Genomic DNA, 19,198 nt, shown 5'->3' with positions numbered 1-19,198 from the left:
TTTACAGCTGGGAGTCCAGTTGGCTGTAGCTGGGCCCTCCCCTGCATCCCACAAGCGGCATCTGCGTTCACAAGCCCACGCCCGCACACACGTGGGTGCCAGGCCTGGGATCCAGACAAGCGCACGCAGCTAGCTTTGGAGAAGCGCGCAGCCTGGCGCACGGACACGTGTGCTCACTGCTTTACACCGCGACTTCTCTTTATTTCCTCCTGGGCAGCGACCCCTCTGGGAGTCTGGGTCCATGCTCCAGGCCCTCTGCCCTGCCTCTGTCACTCCCAGGGCCTCCCGCCAGCTCCACAGAGGAGATAGGCTCAGAGCACCGTCACGGCCATGCTGGGGTCATCGAGGGACTGGGTGATGAGCTTGGGGCGCTGCCAGCCTGGCACAGGGTCCGCTTCTGCCTCCTGTTCCTCCTCCTCCTCCTTCCCCTGATCCTTGGAGAAGTACAGGAATACCTAGTGGTGGGTGGCCCAAGAAAACAGGAGCGGAAGTCAGCTTGAGGGCCCCCAGCCCCACCCTTACCCCCAGCCCAGTCCTGGCACTGCAGTCACCTCCTCTAGCGTGGTCTGGCTTACAGAGAAGTCCTCCACGCCATGCTCCGCCCCGTGTGCCGCCAGCTCTCCAAAGACGCGCGCCAGGGCACAGCGCCCTCCCGGGGGCAGCTGGAAGCGCAGGCGGCCGCCGTGTGCCTCCCGCAGCTCGGCCTCCGGGAACGCCGCTGCCACGAAGGCTGCCGCTGACTCAGACCGCGACAAGGGCACCCGCAGGGTCAGCGTGTGGCCAGCCCCGAATCTGGGGTGGGGTGGGCGGGGTCAGAGCTACAAGGCCCGCCCACAGCCCACTCTTCCCTACAACCAGCCCACTCTTCCCTACAACCAGCCCACAGCACCCTCCTGCTTTCCTCTGGCCCCATCCCTATCCCCAGCTCCTCTAGATCCCTATCCAACACACGTGACCCCAACCCCTGCTCGTCCTCGCCCCACCCGCATGCTCGTTTCTTGTCTAGTTTTGGTTTCCCCTAGGCCCCGCCCACATAAGGCCGCGCCCCGCCCAATCTCCAGGCCACGCCCACTCGCCAGACCCTCTTTGGCCTCTGCCCTGGCCTCTTGCACCCTCACCCATCAGACCTCATCCCCATCTTGGTCCAGTCTCGCCCTCTCAAGCCATCTCTCCCGGACAGCCCATGATTTTTGCCTCTTCCCCAGAGAGCCAAGATGGCCCCGCGTGGTCTCTCCTCCGGCCCCTCCTACAGCCCCACGCTTACCTGCCCCAACCCCGGTCCTGGAGGGCTGCCCCCGCTCACCTGCCCTTGAGGTGCTGCGTGCTGCCCAGGCAGCGGAACCGCCCGTTCACCATGACGGCGAGGCGCGTGCAGAGGGCCTCACACTCCTCCATGCTGCAGGAGCCCAGCGCCGTGAGCTCCAGCCTGGCCTGGACCAGCCACGCCCGGTGCTGTGCTGCCCCTGCCGGGATCCTCACCCGCCACCTCTAGACCACCCTGTGCTCGCGGATAGTTCCTGTTGGGCCCAGACTGCTGTGTTTCCGGGGCCGGGTACCAACCCCTTGTGTCCTCCGAATCAGGCTGGGCACCCTCCCCCAAGGGCAGGACCACCCCATCCCTTGTGACCCCGTGCTCTGACACCCTCTCGCTGGGGCCTGGTCCACCTTTCTTCCCAGGCCGGGGCACCTGGACCCGCAGGCCTGGGCATCCAGTCTGGGGCCCACCTGTGCGAGGTGAGCACCACGGAGCGGCCCTCCTGCACCACAGCCAGGACGCTGTTCCAGAGGAAGCGCCGGGCACTGGGGTCCATGCCGGTGGTCGGCTCATCCTGGGAGGGGAGAGATGTTTAAGCCCCGCCCCACCCGCCCCGACTCCGCCTCTGCCTGGGCCCCGCCCACACGCACCAGAAAGACCACAGCCGGGTCCCCCACCAGAGCCAGGGCTGTCGCCAGCTTCCGCTTGTTGCCACTGCTATAGGTGCCCGCGGGACGGTCCGCATACTGAAGGAGCCCCAGGCGCTCCAGGCCCAAGCTTGCTGTCTGTGGTGGGCCAGAGTGAGAGTTGGGGGCCAGGGTGAGAGGGGCCAGAGTGTGCTTGGGGGAGGCCACGATGAGCCTGGTGGGGGCCACAGCGAGGGCTGGGCAGGAAGGTAGTGAGAGCAAGTGGGCACAGAGTGAGGGCGGAGTGAGCCCAGGGGTCCCGAGTGAGCGGAAGGGGCCAGGGAGAGGATGGGGGTGTGGAAGGTAAATAAAGGGGGTGGGGCCAGAGCGCATACGGCGCGAGTACAGAGCGGGAATGCCACGTGGGCGTGGGGCCGGAGTACGGGAGAGGCAGGACTTGGCCCAGGGGCAGAAGGCACCACCGCTAGGAAGCGCAAGCTGGACGGGAGTCCCGTGAGAGTGGACGAGTGGACGGGCTGGAGCCAGGAGGGTCAAGGAGGAAAGGGGCGGGTCCCTAAGCGGAGAGGGGGGTCAGATGCAGCCTGGAAGACTGTGGGAAGGGGAGGTGAACCGAAACGACTGTGTAGGAGCTGGGGGAGGAGCAAGGGGAAGAGCTGGGGGAAAGGCAGGGGCAGAGGACCAGGCGTGGGTGGACCTGGGCTCTGGGTGTGGTCAGGGAGAAGGCTTGATAAGCTGTGATCCGGGGCGGGGGCAGGGGACAGATGGTTGGGTGGGGGCTGGAGAGCTTGTTGGGGGGTGGTCACCTGGGCAACCTGGGCCTCAGGGACCCCGCGCAGGCGTGCAAACAGCTCCAGGTGCTCGCGGCCTGTCAGCAGCTCGAAGATGGCATCAGACTGAGGGCAGTAGCCCATGCCGCGGTTAGCTGCAGCCGGTTCCTGGGTCACGCTGGGGACGGGGCACAGGTAGCTCAGGGAACTGTCTAGGCCTCGGCCATGCCGGGGCAAACAAGGGTCTCAGGGCCCACCCACCCTGGTAAAGGACGGGATGTCTCAGGGCCGAGTCCATGGGCAGGGGCGTGGGGGTCAGGCACTCAGGCCAGCCCGAGAGGACCATGCTGGGGAGGTAGTGGCCATGCGCGGGAAAGGGTGGTGGGGAGGAACAAGGGCTCCGGGCTGGGGCTGCTCACCTGTGGCCCACCAGCATGGCCTCACCCCCGCTGGGCAGCGTGTCCCCGGTCACCATGCGGAAGGTGGACGTCTTCCCGGCTCCATTCACACCCAGCAGCCCAAAACACTGCAGGTACACCCACAGGTGGCACTCAGTGAGGCCTCAGACCCTTGTCCCAGCACCTCTGATTTCTGGGGTAGCTTTCTCAGTTCCACAGGGACGGCTGTGGGCAAGGGGACCCCTGGGGCAGATACTGGGGTGTGCAGGTAGACGTAAAGCTGCCACTTAGCAGGAATGGTGGTTGGCACACAGCCCGTGTTGAATCCATCCGGGCACACAGCCAGTGCTCCGTACGTATTTGGGCAGGAGATTTCTGAATGTTTCCTGCCACGCATGGGGTACCTGATAGCAATGGTACCCAGAGAGAATTCAGGCTGGGCGCAAGTCAGCCTGAGGTGGAGAGGTTGGCTACACACAGTAGGCACTCGACACAGTGACTACAACTGACACTAACACGCCACATGTGTCCATGGGTGTGTGCCAGCCCCCAGAAGGTGGCCAGTAAATGGCCCACAGCAGGTAAGTCTGCACAAAGTAATTGCTTGAAGGTGAATCAGTACAAAGCAGGTGACTACTAGATACTGGCTGTCAGCAAGTGCTCAGACATATACAGTAGGAGCTCAGTAAATACTGTTGGTGCTTGATAAAAAGTTGACCATCACAAAGGTGACATTCAGTACACTTTGGGTGCACACAAGGGGGCTCAACAATGCTTTAATGTATACAGTTCATAGTCAGTAAATGCTGGTACACAGTAGGTGCTTGATTAATATAACCGGCACGTATGTGGGAGCCCAACAAGTGCTCAACCATTAATTTGTCCTCAGTAGGCTTGTTCTAACACCTGATAGCACACAGTAGGGGTCAATAAATGTAAGCATGCAGTAGGTGCTTAATGAGAATTTGTTGGCTCAAAATTGAAGCTCAAATGTCGACAGCCAGTAAGTGCTCAATAAAGAGCAGCAGGTGCACAGTAGGTGTTCAGTAGAGGGAGATAAGCACAAACATGGTAAGGGGCGGGGGTGCACAGTAGGGCAGCCTCTCAGCCCTGGACCAGAACCTCCACCCTGGACCTACCTCGCCAGGGGGGATCCCCAGGCACAGGCGGTTGACAGCCAGTGTCCTCTGCCCACGGTACACCTGGGAAGGGCACAGGTCCATGAGAATGGGGAGTGGGCCAGAGGGAGCCCCCCAAGCCCACACTCTGCACCCACCTTGGTCAGGTCCCTCAGCACCAACACATCCCCCTGGGTATCCCCTAGCATGACCCGTTCCCGCTCACGGGCCACATCTTCATCCTCCTCTCCAAGGGGGGGCAGAGGCTTCAGCTTGGGTCTGAGAACAGAGAGACATGAGTGAGCCCAAAGCCAGACCCCAGACCGCACCACCCTCCCTGGTCCACACTGACTGTGGCAGGAGGCGATTGCGATGCTGCAGCAGGAGCGTGAAGAGGAGGAAGATGGGCCCCTGTACCACCATGGCCAAGAGGTTCTTGCCAACCACCTCCCAGCGCAGGGGTGACTGGAACTGCCCATCTCCTGTGGGGACAGGAAGGAGGGATTGGGTCATTTTAGGGGGCTTGGGATCTGGGTCCCTCTCTATTTGGGTTATTTTGGGTTCTTTTTGTTTGTTTGTTTTTAATGCTTCTGTGTGTGGAGGAGATAATTAGGTTTATTTATTTGGTGGAGGTACTGGGAATTGAACCCTGGACCACATGCATGCTAGGCAAGCACTCTACCACTGAGCTGTATCCTCCCCTCAACCTTGGGTTCTTAAGGGAAAGGACCAATAACTGAATAGGCCACTCAACTGGGGTCTAATTGGCATAGAAAATAGTGGCATTACCATCTCCCTTATTTAGGGCCTCAGACCTCTTGTGATGTGACCAAGATGGAATTGACTTTTACGGCTGCTTTGCTGCACTTCTAACTTGGTCCACCAGTTCTTGGGGCCACCTAAGACCTTCAGTTCTCTTCCTGGGGGCTGTCATTTGTCCTTGCCTGTAGAATTGATGGCTAGAGGGAAGTTCTCACCCAAGCGCTCAAAGGCGTCAGCCATGGCCTGGTTCCGCACCATGTCAATGAGTCCCCGGCCCAGGCAGAAGTGGGGAAAGATAAGGAAGACCCATTTCAGGATCTGGCTCACCTCCTGCAATTTCTGCTCAAGGGCAGGAAGAAGGAGATAAGTCAGGGGCTGAGGCTGATGCCCCCATCCAACTCCAGCCCAAGGCCCAGGCTTGTGGTGCCCTTACCTGATCAGAGAAGAGCTCAAGCACAAAAGTGGCCATGCTGCCATTGGTGCCAATAAAGAGGTTGATGCAGGTGAGCACCACGTAGGCCGTGCTGGGCACGGAGAAGAAGAAGGAGGCTGGGTACATGAGCGGTGTGATCGACCAGCTGAAGGGTAACAGGAGTTGCTCTTACTGCCCAGACAGGGTGCTGAGCAGCCCTGAGAGGAATACAGATCTCCCCTCCCAAATTCTGTGTTGTAGACTCCTGTGATGTGGGCCAGGACAAGATGAGCTTTTAAGGCCACCTCAGCACACTGCTGAACTAGATCACACTTGGGGTCAACTCAGACCTCCAGATCCTCTCCTTAGGAGTTGCTACAGAGTCCCATCTCCCTCAACAGTATTAGGTGGTAGGGGGTATCAATAAGAACAAGCCCTGAGGGGCTGGGGGCCTCACCCATACAGTAGTAGCAAGAGCAGGAGGGCAGGCAGGTTGGCAGGGGCCACATACGCCCTCTGCTGGAAGGCCAGAAAAATGAGGACCACAATGCACGCTGGCACCAAGTAGTTACACTGCATTGGAGATGGCAGTTACACCCCTCAGTGTGCAGGGGCAGAAACTGGCATCCTCAGCACTGTAATCCCCCCACCCTCTGACCTCCTTGTGCTTTGGGTAGCAGGATATGAGGTCTCCCACAATCCCCAAGATTTCACTTGGGCCATCCTAGACATGATCTGCCCAGAAGGGGCAATGACAAGTGGTGACTGGGGCCCCATCCCTCCAGGCAGACACCGCACCATGTCCCAGACAAAGTTGCTGAGCCAGTAGAGGGTTGGGGGCAGGCCACCCATGCACTGCAGGTGTTTGGCTCGGGTGACACGCTCATCGATGAGGACAAGGGTGAAGCTGGCTGGGACGAAGGACATAGCAAAGACCACGCAGATGGAGACGAGCACGTCCACTGAGGAGGCCATCCTGGGGGCGAGGGTAAATGAGCAGCTCAGAGCGGAACTGGGCATGCCACAAATGGGACAGAGGTCCCCACGGCTGGGCATGGGTGGGGGACGGGGCCTGAGCCATTTCAGGTCGTTTGTCAGGGAGAGGTTGTGCAGGTCTCTCGTCGGATAGAGGTTGATGTGACAAGGATGTGCAGGCTGTTGGAGGAGACTGGAGCCTCATGCTGTCCCATTACCCTGGCCTAGGGAGTGCAGAGGGGCCGTTCCTGACCCCCATTTACACAGCAGGAGTGTGGCAGAGCATAAATCCAACTCCTACTGCCCAAAACACCAGAAAAACGGAGGCGGGGGGACACACAGGGCAGAGGGACTCACAGCGCAGCCTCGGACAGCTGCTCCTTGGTGAGGTTCAGTGGATGGTTGATGGTGATAATGCTGTGGGCTTGACGGGTGGGGCCTGGTGGCTGACGGGCATGTAGGAGAGCATTGTTGGCTCGGTTGACAAAGGCCACCATCGCGTGCCAGCCCTTGTTGTTGAACCATATCTAGGGTGGGGTGTGGAGGAGTCAGTGTGGGGGTCAGACCTGTCCCCAACAGCATCTGCCTGCTACCCGCTCTGTTCCCACCTTGAGGCTGTCCGGGGTGTCCAGACTGAGAGCCCATGCTGTGAGGTTGTTCAGGATGCGGTCGAGGGCCCCACCAGGTTGGGGACTCAGCAGGGCCCGCAGCTCCTCCACAGAGCGACCCACCTCAAGCCCTGAGGGTAGGCCGGGGTCTCGGCCCCCCAGGGAGAAGCCCCCATACCTGTGGAGCAGTGGAGGCAGGAGGGGCGGCTGAGGGCCTGGGCAGATGGGGCAGCAGAGTCTCCCAGCGGGAAGGCAGAGGGCACAGGAAGGAACCCAGGCGGGGACCCTCCTCACCTGACCTCATTCACCCACTTCTTAGTTTTCAGGCTGTTGGGAGAGACAGACAGAGAGGTGACTGAGATGAAGAGACAGAGATGTGGGGGAGTCAGTGAGATAGATGAAAAGGGTGAGGAGTGGAGGGTACTCGGGAGGCCCCAGCCCAGAGCCCCAAGCCGGGCATCCACCTCTGACCCCCCCAGACCAGACCGTCTCCTCCACCCAAGGACCCATGCTATAGCCGGGCACGCTGAGTCCAGGGCGGCGGCTCACCCCTGGCGCACCAGGCCCGGGTAGGTCTTGACCAGGAAGTCAGACAGATTCCGGCCGGTTAGGTTCTGGACCACTTCGCCCGAGCTGCTTGGCGCCTGGGGTGGCGGGGGACCACCAGCCCCTGAGGGACAGTCGGGCAGCAGGCGGCGGGCACCAGGCCGGCTACACTGGCAGGCTGGGGACGGAGACTCTGGCGTCCAGTTGCCCCTGGCCAAGACTTCAGCCACATCTGCAGGAACCTCGGGCACCGAGAACTGGCCGACAGCGGGCGGGGTGCACTTGGGCGCCCTACAGGGGCAGGGGAGGGGAGGGGTGGGGCTGGGCTGGGGTATCCGGCTTCCTGGGCTCCTCGAATGTGGAAGTGCCCAGCTCCCAAGCAGGCACAGGGGTGCCCCCGGCACCCGCACCCGCGGGGGCCCAGTGGCCAGAGTCCAGATAGTGAAACCGAGGCCAGAGAGGAGCAGGGTTCAGGCTTGGCAGGCCCTCACCTGGCGGAGTTATTTCCCTCCAATCCGGCCTCCTCCAGCAGTGCCTCGAGCAGATGGGCACGTTCAGGGTCGCCTGGGGCATCCTCGCTGCATGGAGTGGGGGTGCTGGGTCAGGGCTGCACCCATAGGCCCCTGGCCCTCCCGCCACCAGCCCTCTCTCCTCTGCGCCCACCTGAAGAAGGACACTTGGGCACCGTACATGCTGGGACTGAGCTGCAGAGGCGGGTAGTATCCAAAAGGAGGCACGACGAGGCTGAACGCCAGCGCAAGGCCCACAAAGAGGGCAGGCAGCACGATCTGAAGGACCAGCCCATCAGCTGTCCTCGCCGTCTACCCTCCAAGCTTGCCTGCAGCCAGCCTCCCCAGATCCCGCTCTAGAACCATCCATGGCGCCCCAGTGCTCTCAGTAAAAGTGTTCAGAGTGAGGGATATGCCTGGGATCAGGGGGCTGAATTAGGTCACAGAGTGGATTACAGGCCCCCAGGGTCCCCCAAGCTGCCTCCCTGGTGCCCGGCCCCACTCACCTGTGCGAACAGGCCCCGGCGGCTGCGGTGGGCCAGCAGGAAGCGTTTGAGAAGCAAGGCCCGGAGCTGTTGGAGGGTCAGTGCCCAGCCCTGGACCCGGCCTGTGGCATCTGGCCCTGAGCTCTGCAGGGCCTGCATCTCTGGGGCAGATCCAGCTGTGTGGGGGGTGGGGGTGGGAGGTCAATGCCCATGCCCTGATCAGGAGGGGATCAGGAGGGGCCACAGGGCTACAGGGTTGGGTGGGGACAACTCACCCAGCTCCCCATTCTCCAGGGCGGACCCCTCGGGCAGAATCTTGAGCCGCGTGGTCACTTCCGGGTAATTCCTCCTCAAGCACTGGAGCTGCCTGTGCTGACCATCTGTGGAGCAGGGGTCAGGGTCAGCGTTCAGCCTGGGGTCTGGGTTTAGATCAAGGCTCACAGACGGAGGGGTCAGGAGCGAAGGATGTAGGTTGGGGGTATGCCTTGGGCCACGCTCAGCCAGGGATGGGGACTTGGTCTAAAGTCAGGTCCAACTCTGGACCAGGGTCAGGGGCCTGGGACAGGGACCTGTGGCTGCATCCTCTGGGCCTGTGTCTGTAGCACAGTCCTCTACCACCTTCAGGAAGATCTGGGGAGACAAAGCAGGGGGCTCAGAGCCTGGAGACACACAGGAGGGAGGGGGACTCAAGAGCCACCCAGCCCTCATTGGTGTGGGTCCCCAGGCCTCCCCAAGGGACTCTGGGCCTCCAGGCCCCTGCGTGTGCCCTGCCTCCTCCCATGGATGCCCAGCTGTCAACAAGCGGACTCCTTCTCATCCTGCCAAGCGCCACCCACTCCAAGCAGCTCGCCTCCCACGCTGCCAAACCTCCCCCAGCAGCCGCACCTCCTCGAGGCTGGTGTCAGAGATCCCGTAGCCGGCCAGCCCCAGCTTCCCCAGCTGCAGGTCCAGCTCATGGAAGAGCTCGGCGAAGCTGCCGTCCAGGGCGCCCTTGTAGGGCAGTGCCAGCACCAGCTGGTGTGGCAGCTCCTCGACCAGCCGTGCCCCGGGCACCAGGCGCTGCACCAGGGCCAGCAGCTGGGGCACACCTGGGCGGGCAGTGGGGCACATGAGGGGCCCCGGAGGAGTGAAGTAGTCTCTGCTCCTGCCCCTCCCCCATCCTAGCCTCCCTGGGGAAGGGGCTTGGGTGCCCCATGAGGAACCTGTCCCGAAAGGCAGAGGAGGTCAGGATTAAGCACCTGAGGGCAGGACCTGACCTGGACTCAGAGCCAGAGTCCACCCAGGGGCAGGGGTAGGTTTGTGTGTGGACTCAGCCCATAGTCAGGGGTCAGGGATCAGGGGTCCAGCCTGGGGTCAAAACCCTGTTGCCCTGAACCAAGTCACCGCCACCACCAGCCGCTCCCTCTGGCTCCTCCCTCACCGGCAGTGCTGCCATGGCTGCCCAGCTCCCCTTCCCGCCTGGCATCCATGCTGTCCTTCAAGTCAGTGGCACCCTGTGGACAGAGGAGCACCAACTGCCATGGCCATCAGGTCTGGACAGAGCCTTGAGGGTCAGTGGTCAGAGGTCAGCCCTCACCTTTTTGCTGGCAGCCAGAGGTGGGGGACCCTTCACCAGCGTCAGGTAGTATCCGGAGCCCAAGTGACGCCGCAAGAAGAGTGGGGAGCCGCAGCAGCACAGGCGGCCGGCCGCCACTATTGCCACACGGTCTCCCAACAGCTCAGCCTCATCCAGGTGGTGGGTGGAGAGGATCAGTGTGCGACCTGGGCATGGGACCCAATCCGCACGTACCACCCGGCTGCAAGGCCTCTGCCAGGAATTGCCTGCCCCATGTGGTAAACTCCTCCTCACCCCTCAAAACCCCATCCCCAGCACCTTCTCATCAGAAACATCTTCTGGCTCCTCAAGCAGAATCCAGGGGAACCTCAGGCCACCCCCCAACTCTTACCTTCACGGTATTTGAGCAGCAGCTCCCAAATGCTGCGACGGGAAGCAGGGTCCACACCAGCCGTGGGCTCGTCCAGGATAACGACTTGGGAGCCACCCACAAAGGCAATGGCCACTGAAAGCTTCCGCTGCGTCCCACCTGGGTTGGGACAGGGGTGGGGTCTTGCATGACCCTGCCCCCCCAGCCTCGGGCAGGGCTGCCTCCCTCCTCCCTGCCCCTTTCCCTACCCACCTGGGCCTCAGTGTCCAGCTCCGCCTGGGCCCCCAGATACCCATCTCCTTCCGGCTTCCCACCACCCTGGGGATAAAGTCCCAGCCCCTCCCCCCAGCCTCACCTCCGCAGACCCAGAGGCTCCCCACCAGGCTGGGCTCACCAGAGAGGTGGCGCGTCTGTGTGTGCCGCTTGGGGACGAGCCCCACGTCCTGAAGCAGACGGTCCTGCTCAGGGCCCACGGCAGCTGCGCTCAGACCCTTCAACCGCCCGTAGAACCAGACATGCTCATCCACAGTCAGCCTGAGGCCACGGGCGGAAGACAGGGTGGCCACCATGGCTGGCAGGGCCCCAGAGAACACCCAGCCCCTCCCACTGCCGCCCCCGGGGCCCACTGTGACGCACATGTCAAACAGCACGTTGTACTGTGGGCAAACGCCCAGGTGGGGCCGGATGGCTGCCATGCTGGACCGGACGTCATGGCCCAGGACACAGGCAGAGCCAGCAGTGGGTGGGAAAAGGCCGCTCAGGATGGACCTAGGGGTGCACAGGTCTCAGAACAGCTGCTCCTTCAGAGGGGAAAACCGAGGCTCCCAGAGAAGAGAGACCAGCACTTATAGGATGCCAACTGTATGCCCATACCAAAGGGGTGTTATATCCCCATTTTACAGGAGACGGAAAATGAGGCTCAAAGAAAGCACTGCCAATTGCGTATCCAAAGTGAACTGGGGTCCCACCCTCACTGTACAGAAAGGAAACTTCCGACCCCAGATGACCCCTGGGAAGGGAGGGGAGTGCAGGCTGCTCACAGAGTAGTGGTCTTGCCCGCACCGTTGTGGCCCAGGAAGGTGGTGATGTGGCCCTGGTAGAAGTCCAGGCTGAGCCCCCGCAGGGCTGGCTGCGGGTTGCCAGGAAAGCGCTTTTCTAGGCCCCGTATGGAGACCCCGGGAACCAGGCCATGTGGTGCCTCCTCCACCAGCACTGCGGAGGGAAGGTACAGTCAGCCATGGGAGCTCTTGGGGGTCTGGGGACCCTTAAAACTGGTCTGCGGAGTCGGGGACTTCTCGGGCTGGGGTCTGTAGGAGTCAGGGTAGCCCCAGGGGACCTGGGGAACTAGGGGGTGTCCAGAGGATCGGGATCTGTGGGAACCACGGTTTTGGGGGGGGCCAGGGAAGTGGCTGCTAATGTTTGTCAGGCCTCACCCTGTGGGTCCTGCGGGGCAGGGGGCGGGGCGGGACCCTTGGGGGTCTGAGGCCTAATCCAGTAGCTCCTCTGAAAGGGAAAGTTCCATGGTTCGGGAATCCCGTACTGGCCTGTGGGAAATGGTGCTCAGTCACCCCTTGAGCCCATCCTCCTGGAGTGTGCCAGCTTCTGGCCACACACCTGGGATTAGGCCATCCGGGTAGGAGGTAACCAGGAAGTCCCATCCGCCTGCCCCAGGCTGTCCCTCCACGCAGCCACCAGTGTGCATGTGCATAGGGGCAAGGAAGCCCCACCCACTCAGCTAGACCCGCCTCCAGGTACCAAAGGCCTTTCAGCCCCGCCCCACCCAGGGTCCCGCCTCTCAGCCAGCCTCCCCTGGGCTGGTGTCCCTCCTACAGCCCACCTGGGCACACGGCCTCCAGGTACCAAGTGGCGAGGCCGTAGAGAGTGGCATCGAGCAGCAGAAGGCCCGAAACCTGGGCCAGGCTGAAGACGTCGTCCGTAGGCGCAGTGCCCATGTTGTGCCACTGCGCGCCCTCGCCCTGCTCCTCCAGCAGCGCGAGGCTCTCGCAGCCGAAGCCAAAGGCCACAGGTGACAGAAGGCTCTGCGGGTTGGGGTAGGGAGGTAGGTGGGTCAGCGAGCAAGGGCAACTGAGGGTGTTCAGCACCCTGGCACCCACCCGGATCGGCTCTTACCGCGGCGACGCGGCCGCCCACCGGCAGCTGGTCCCGCCAGGCCACGCACAGCACGTAGGGCAGATAGAGCACGAAGTAGGCGAGGCCCCCGCAGGCGGCCGCCAGGTTGGCGCGGGAGAAGAAGGCGCTTAGCAAGAAACTCTGGACCACCGTGGCCACGGCGAAAGCCGCCAAGAACAGGAAGAGCACAACAGGGTGGCTGTAGGGAAGGATGTCCCCAAGCTGCGGGAGTCAAAGGGAGCTTGAGGGGGTGCTGGGATTGGCCCAGTGACACGCGACAGCGCGAGGCGCCCCCTGCCTGTTATCCTCCCACGTGCAGCACACACATCCTGGAGCCAGGCAGGCCAGGGTGCGCCCACCTTGAGCACGGCCACGAGCAACGCGGTGCTGAGAAGGAAGGGCCCGAGGCAGCTGAGAAACCAGCCCAGCCACAGCACAGCGCTGCTGAGCCCCATGGCGCGCATCGTGTGGCGCAGCCGTGTCTCCTTCTCTCGCACCACAGCCTTCACGGTCAGCGCCACCGAGTAGATCCAGGCCAGCGTCAGGAAGAGCGGCAGTGAGCGGCTCAGCACTCGCAGGAACCTGAGGCAGTGGGGCAGCTGGGGTGGAGGCCGAAGACCCCGTGCTGCCCCCATCAAGCACAATGGTTCCCGCCCCGGGGTCCCAAGGTGCAGCCAGCAAACATTTGCCCTCCCTTATCCTCGGACCCCTAATGGCCCCTCGGGGCTCCAGCTGCCAAGCCACCTTCTCCCTGTGTCCAGAGACCCCAGACCCTCAGGGATCCCTGCTCCTCCCATTACAGGTCACAGGAAGTGGTCCCTCTAAACCAGTAGTTCTCAGCCTTGACTGCATGGATATTCCAAAGGGAACAGAGGCCCCACCCTAAGACCCGGGAATCTGGCATCTGGGTGAATGAGTGAGGACAGGGTGCTCACGCATCATCCACATAGCAAGGGTAGGGCATCTGCTGCAGGTAGAGGCCGGCGCGGGGCGGGGCACCGCTGAGCACGTGCACGGCAGCGCGCTCCACCATGTCCTGCAGGTACACGAAGCCGCCCCACACATAGCGCAGGTCTATCAGGGGGTCAGCGGCGGGGCCAGGGTCCCAAAACCTGAGGGGAGCACGACGGTGGGCTGGAGGGAGTGGCTGGGCCCTGCCCATCACACTTTTAGCTCCACTCTCATATGCGCGCTCAATTAAGCACCTAGCCCCAGCTGCTAGCGGCTCCCATCTTATCCCAGAAGCCAAAGTGTTGACCCCGCCTGCCACGCCCTTAGCCACGCCCCCCACGCATCATAGGCCCCTCCCACCACGGACCCCAGTTGGTCTAAGGAACCTCCGATAGACGAGAAGCTCTCTGGCATCTCTAGACAATGGAGACCCCGTCCTCTTGGCCCTGCCCCACAAGGCCCCCACCTGTCCCTTATCTTATTGGTTCTGGTTACGTCATCGATGTCCATACGGATCTTGATGCGCAAGGGACCAGGGCCTGGGAACTGCGTGCGGTCCGGGGAGTCCTCCGGCCCCAGGAAGACAATGCCGGCCCAGAAACGGTGCTGGGAGAGCAGTTCCAGGGCCCGCTCCACCAGGGCGGCCTCTGAGGGCACAGCCTCCAGCTTGTCCAGGGTCACGCACTGCAGAGGGGCCTGGGTGTGGGTCCGAAGTCCCAGGGTCCTCCCCTGGACCTTGGGGCCAAGCCGTGCTTCCTGCTCAGAGCCCCAGAGTGGGGCCGACCCCTCCATCGGACCCCCACAGAGGGGCTGCCTCTCCGCTTAAGAGATTTCCCCTACTAGACGGCCCCTCACCTCCATCACGCGGCCCAGCATGCCCACCAGATGTCCCATGTCAGCATGGGCCTCCTGCCAGCTGTAGCCACCTCTGTGTGGGTTCAGAAAGGCACGGAGGGCCTCCACCTGGTCCCGGCCTCCAGGTCCTAGCTGCTTCCTTCTTTTGTCCCGGATTTGCAGGAGCTTCTGGGGGGTGTCGTGGAACGTGGGGGTCTGCACTGGGCATTCAGGGCCATTGCACCTCTTCCCATCCCTGGGGCCTGAGCTTACCATGGACACCACATCCCACCTCCACACTCTTGCCCAGAAGGCCCTGCCCTTTGCCCAAGTCCTCCGCAGGGGGTGATGGGTATGGAGAGGTGGGGGTGAATCTGCCACCCTCCATCCCGGCCCCACCTGCAGCACAGCGACATTTGCACTGTCATTCATGAAGTTGAAGAGCTGGGGTCCCAGCAGCTCCCACACCTCCTGGACGTCCTTCAACACAGCCAGTTCCTGGAAAGTTCGGTTCACCTGTAGGAGGTGGGCGCTGAGGTCCATGCCGGCCTCGCCTGTTCATTGACACTTCCCTCCTCTGAGGACCCCTGCCCACCTCTCCCGCTCCCTCCACTCTGCTCCATCCCGTGCCTCTGAGCCGTAGCCCACGCCCATTCCCTCTCCACCCAGGGTCTGGGGCTCTCTACCCTGGGCTGAGGCAGAGACCAGGGACCCCTCCCACCCTCACCTGGGCCATGAGCTGCCGGGTGAAGGGCGTATCAGGAGCAAACAGTACTTTCCCCAGGACCAGTGGCTTCAGGCGCCTCCAGAGCAGGTGGGACATGGGGTGGGTGTCCAGGGCCCCCATCAGCTCATTGCACTTGGAGCCTGGGGCGGGACACCATGAGGTCCTGCTCTCTCTCTCTCTCTCTCTCTCTCTCTCTCTCTCACACACACACACACACACACACACACACACACACACACACTTCCCAGACTGGGAAACCAAGGTGGTCACTCACTCAGGCTGTCAACAGGTAGGGCCCTTGCCGGCTCCTGTCCCATGAGCTCCTTCAGGTCACTGGCCTCATACCAGTTGAGGGAGGGCCCCCCCGGTTTGCTAGGTCCCCTGGCACTGCAGAGGGCCTCTGACACCACTTCCAGGGGGCCAGTGGTCCTCTGGGGTCTCTGCAGCAGCATCCGCAGCTCCACCAGGCTGGGCAGCTCCAGGACCTGGAGGTGGGTCACCAGAGGGTCCTGGCTGTCTTCGCTTCCACGTGGCCCCCCCACCACGCCTTCACCAGGGCAAGGGACTCTGCTGGAAGAACCCTCTCCCTCTCTTTCTGCTTGTGTTTCCCCAAACCTACAGAGGGTAGGTGCGTGGGGCTGCCCTGTCACCCCACCATCCGGGCGGCCACAGTTCCAGTTTCCTGGCTGGGGTCGAGGATGCATAGGCCTCTTACCTCCTGGGCCAGGTCCTCTGCTGCCTCCACAAAGCTGCCCATGGACTCCGGGGCTTGGCCCAGCACAGACCCCAGGGATTCCTGGAGAGAAAGGTGACAAGGAGTCAACGACATTCAGTGACATCTCACAAGGAGAGGCTTAGCCAAGTTTCCACGGGGTCAGTACTTTCAGAGACCCCATTTTACAAACAGGGAAACTGAGGCTCTAAGAGGCACATGATCTGTTCAAGGTCTCAGGGCTGGAGTCTTCACCAGCATGCCAGACGTGGCTTGTCTGGGCACGGATCGGACAAGGAACATCACACTGGGCACCAGGGACAGTCCAGGCCAAGGCCTGAAGGCTGGAATCAGAGGTCCCAGAAGGAGGTGCCTGGCCCAGGATGGGCAGCGCCGAGGCCCCATGAGAGCAGCGTCCCACCCCACCTCACCCCTCGCAGCAGTGTCCTCAGCAGCTCAGTGGCCAGGGGTGGTCCCTCCTTGGGCTGGTCACTCGGCTGAGGCCAGGCTGAGGGAGTAAGGCACAGAAGCAGAGGGTTAGGGAAGCTTAACCTGAGACCCACCCCCAACCTGCTGCCTGTTTCACAATCAGGCAGAGGCTCAGTGCTCAGCCCTGCCTGCCCCCAGGCTCCTGCCTTCTCACCTGCCCTAGCTCGGTGAGCTGCCCTCAGCATGGGCATGAGCTTCCTCAGGCTGGCCAGCATCCTTTGGGCACTGGGGCCCCCCAGGACACTATGGGCATCTGCCAGGAAGCGGGAGACCCTGGGGACAGAGAGAGAGAGCGGGAGGTGGTGGCCAATGGGCACCCCCTCACCCCGCCGCTCCCACAGCCTCTTACTTACAGGGAATCCTTGAAGTTGCTGACGACTCCAGGCTCCTCTCCAGGCGTTGGCCACGGGAAGCAGGTGTTGTTCACATTGCAGATGAGGCCCTGGAGCCAAGGAATGGTGCCCGCTGAAGGCAGCGGCTTGTTGGGGAAGTGGCCTGCGGGGACACCGGATGTTGGGGCTCTTGTCCGAGTCCCCATCGTGATCACGCCCCCCGCGACAGAGCGCTCACTCTCGGCCATTATTTGAGTGCCTGATCTGTGCTCCTAACGCTCACTGGGGGCCCTGTGGATAGGGTGACCATTGCCCTCTGCCTCCCAAAGTGCTGGACGCTGCGGGGGCTTACATTCATGCTGCTCGAGTGGTGGGTGGGAATGGCGTACGGCCACCAGGATGAAGAAGAGAAAGAGAGGCCACATCAACTCCACCAACAGCTGGATCTGCGGAGGCAGAACAGGCGGGAGGAGTGGGGGGCTGTGGGGGGCGCTCTGGCCGCCCCGCCCTGGTTCACCCGACGGGGCTTTACCGGCTGTCTCCTGCGATACAGTAAATTCTTCCAAAGCAGCAGCATCAGCTGCGTCCAGAAGACCATGGTGGAAATGGACGGGAGACAGGACCCAGGGGTCAGGCTTAGGACCTGCTGTGTGGCTGCGGGCAACTCCCTGTCCCTCTCTGAACCTCCTCATCTATTCCATTGCGCAGGGTTCCTGGAAGCTCTGCTTAGAGCCAAGAAAACAGTAGGCACTTATTAAAGCGGCTCGCCTCTCCCGGTGTAGTAAGCCAATGGGAGCCCTGCCCGAAGCCGTCCTCGGATCTGATTGGTTTTCGGGGCTGTCGCTCCTTCCAGGGCTACCGGAGGCGTCCGACAGGCGCTCAATTAATCCTGCAGGGGGGCGGAGCCTCAGCTTAACTCTTTCATCACCAGGTTCCCCCTGAAGCCCCACTTGGAGGTCTCCAGGTCCTGTCCCCCAGCCATGTCCCTAACCCGCGGGGAAGTTCCCTTTACCCCGGCTCTTCCCCAATGATACTAGCAACCAGTATACACTGTGCTGGACATTTTACACTACTGACTGGAAGAGGGGCCACCCCAGGCCCCTAGAGAGTCAGGCCGAGACACTCAGCTAGAGGCCGGACCCCAGCTCTGCCCACCCTCATGTATTATTCATTGTTCAGAAAAATCACAAGATCCTGAAAATGAGTGAGTGGAAGGAGCAGCGAATGAAGACTCCTGGAACCAGCGATTCCTGACACTGTCTCTTAGTTGGAACTGTCCAGCCCGGCCTACTTCATCACCGTACAGATGGCGAAGCTGAGGCCGCCAGTAGGGCACAGAGTGGACCCAGGACCCTCGGCCCCCACTCCAGGACTCTCCTTTACAAATGGGACCTGGGGGAGAGGCCTCAGTTACTCTACTTGTAAAATGAGGCATAGAGTTTAGGGAAGAGGGACTGCAGGTGTATGTGAGGGAGGCGGGGGACTAGGGACCTGAAATGGCACTCATTCGTTGCCTAGAGAAGTCTTTAAAAGTTTAACTTAGGAGATACTTTTGCTTGAGTAATGTTAAAGTTATCCTAAGGGAACAGAGAGCCCCGACTGATCTAATCTTATCTGACCACAATGTTTGAGGGTCCCGCCTGCTTAATCTTGTTTTTGCAAAGTGCTCTGCTGCACAGAGCAGAAGGAGCCAGGGGAATGAGCGGAGGAATGAGGGCGAAAAGGGCAGCCAACGAGAAGAAGCCACAAAGAGGAACAGATAAAAGGACCCAGCTGAGACCCCCAAGGGCGGCAGTTCCTGGTCAAGCCACCCGGGCTTACGGCTCCCCCGCTCCCCGCTCCAGCGCCTTTTCCTCTTCCCCTTAAGCAATAAAGCAGCTTTCACTCTGTCCCTCTGCCTGTGCTGCGAATCCTTTCCAGCCAGCGGGCAAGAACCCACCTTTCTGTGGGACCCCCATTCTAAAGGGGAGTCTCCCATCCGCTAACGTATGTTGGCAAAGCGCCTCTCAGGGGAGTCTAATGCCCAACCTTCCCCTCGAGAATGAGTGGTCAGTTCTGCGGTCCCCGACACTCCCTGGCAAGGAGTGAAAGTGAGAGTCTGGACTCGGCCCGCATCCCTTAATTCCCAGGGAATCTACCTTTTTCCCAACCATCCGTACCCCCGCATCCTTCCTTGAGAGTCTCAGGGCCATCCTCTTTCTCTGGGAAGCTCTCACCGTTCCAGCCCCCAGCTCTTGCCGCCTTCCCTTCACCTGACAGCGGCCAGGGAGCGCGGCTCCTTTAAGAGCAGCCCCACCTCCCCCCTACTCCAGAGGGCGAGGGGTCCCTGCAGCGAGCTGTACCTGTGGACCCTCGCGCGCTGCCGCGCCCGGCCCGGCCCGCCCATTCCACCTCCATTGGCTGCCCTACCCGCCACTCAGAGGCCGGGCCAGCCAGGGCCGCGCGCGCTGAGGGTGGAGGCGGGGTCACAGCGGAGCCACGCTGAGCCGGGTTTCTTAAAGGGCTGGGAAGGCACTCCTCTTGCTGCAGCACCGCGAGGAGGCGGGGCGCTCGGCTCAACCCCTTCCGCCTGGGCTCCGGACACACGGGCCCGGCTGTCTTCCCACGTTTCACAGC

The 19,198-nt window shown here is 61.9% G+C and overlaps 1 protein-coding gene across 9 annotated transcripts; it reads right to left on the bottom strand.

Moving 5' to 3' along the window:
* Positions 1-180: 180 nt before the first annotated feature.
* On the bottom strand, positions 181-18,858 carry ABCA7 (ATP binding cassette subfamily A member 7). 9 transcript variants are annotated; one of them, XM_031438035.2, is made up of 47 exons: positions 18,742-18,858; positions 17,115-17,304; positions 16,935-17,028; positions 16,604-16,745; positions 16,405-16,523; positions 16,193-16,269; positions 15,765-15,845; positions 15,324-15,534; positions 15,050-15,189; positions 14,722-14,838; positions 14,344-14,511; positions 13,955-14,172; positions 13,473-13,649; positions 12,897-13,119; positions 12,538-12,759; positions 12,245-12,446; positions 11,841-11,951; positions 11,448-11,619; positions 11,044-11,175; positions 10,802-10,941; positions 10,429-10,566; positions 10,059-10,243; positions 9,903-9,975; positions 9,368-9,570; positions 9,052-9,112; positions 8,758-8,862; positions 8,504-8,658; positions 8,152-8,276; positions 7,980-8,066; positions 7,492-7,779; positions 7,237-7,269; positions 6,943-7,120; positions 6,692-6,861; positions 6,158-6,335; positions 5,817-5,932; positions 5,381-5,525; positions 5,163-5,286; positions 4,538-4,667; positions 4,344-4,464; positions 4,207-4,269; positions 3,089-3,195; positions 2,706-2,847; positions 1,906-2,040; positions 1,726-1,829; positions 1,304-1,396; positions 576-792; positions 181-455 (listed from the first exon to the last, which is right to left on the bottom strand). In XM_031438035.2, exons 2-47 carry the CDS (start codon positions 17,178-17,180, stop codon positions 312-314), a joined length of 6,432 nt encoding a protein of 2,143 aa, XP_031293895.2. In that variant the 5' UTR covers positions 17,181-17,304; positions 18,742-18,858; the 3' UTR covers positions 181-311. The 9 variants fall into 9 exon arrangements, 7 of the variants coding, with proteins under 7 accessions (XP_031293895.2, XP_031293897.2, XP_031293894.2 ...); XM_031438037.2 differs by having other exon boundaries at positions 552-792; positions 1,933-2,040; positions 18,742-18,851; XM_031438034.2 differs by having other exon boundaries at positions 552-792; positions 14,344-14,508; positions 18,742-18,851.
* Between the last annotated feature and the right edge of the window lie 340 nt (positions 18,859-19,198).

This window comes from Camelus dromedarius, chromosome 27 (assembly GCF_036321535.1).
Source record: "Camelus dromedarius isolate mCamDro1 chromosome 27, mCamDro1.pat, whole genome shotgun sequence".
Taxonomy (NCBI): Eukaryota; Metazoa; Chordata; class Mammalia; order Artiodactyla; family Camelidae; genus Camelus; species Camelus dromedarius.
Note: the sequence above shows the minus strand (reverse complement) of the source record. Positions and strands in the feature narration are given on the sequence as shown.

What these genes read in the sequence shown, in the direction of transcription:
- ABCA7 (XM_031438033.2), bottom strand. Translation starts at nt 17,180, where the DNA reads ATGGTCTTCTGGACGCAGCTGATGCTGCTGCTTTGGAAGAATTTACTG. An exon ending in GCCCAAGTGTCCTTCTTCAG is followed by an intron (nt 8,067 to 8,151) that starts GTGGGCGCAGAG and finishes CACTCCATGCAG; the next exon opens with CGAGGATGCCCCAGGCGACC. An exon ending in ACACCCCGGACAGCCTCAAG is followed by an intron (nt 6,862 to 6,942) that starts GTGGGAACAGAG and finishes ACCCCACCCTAG; the next exon opens with ATATGGTTCAACAACAAGGG.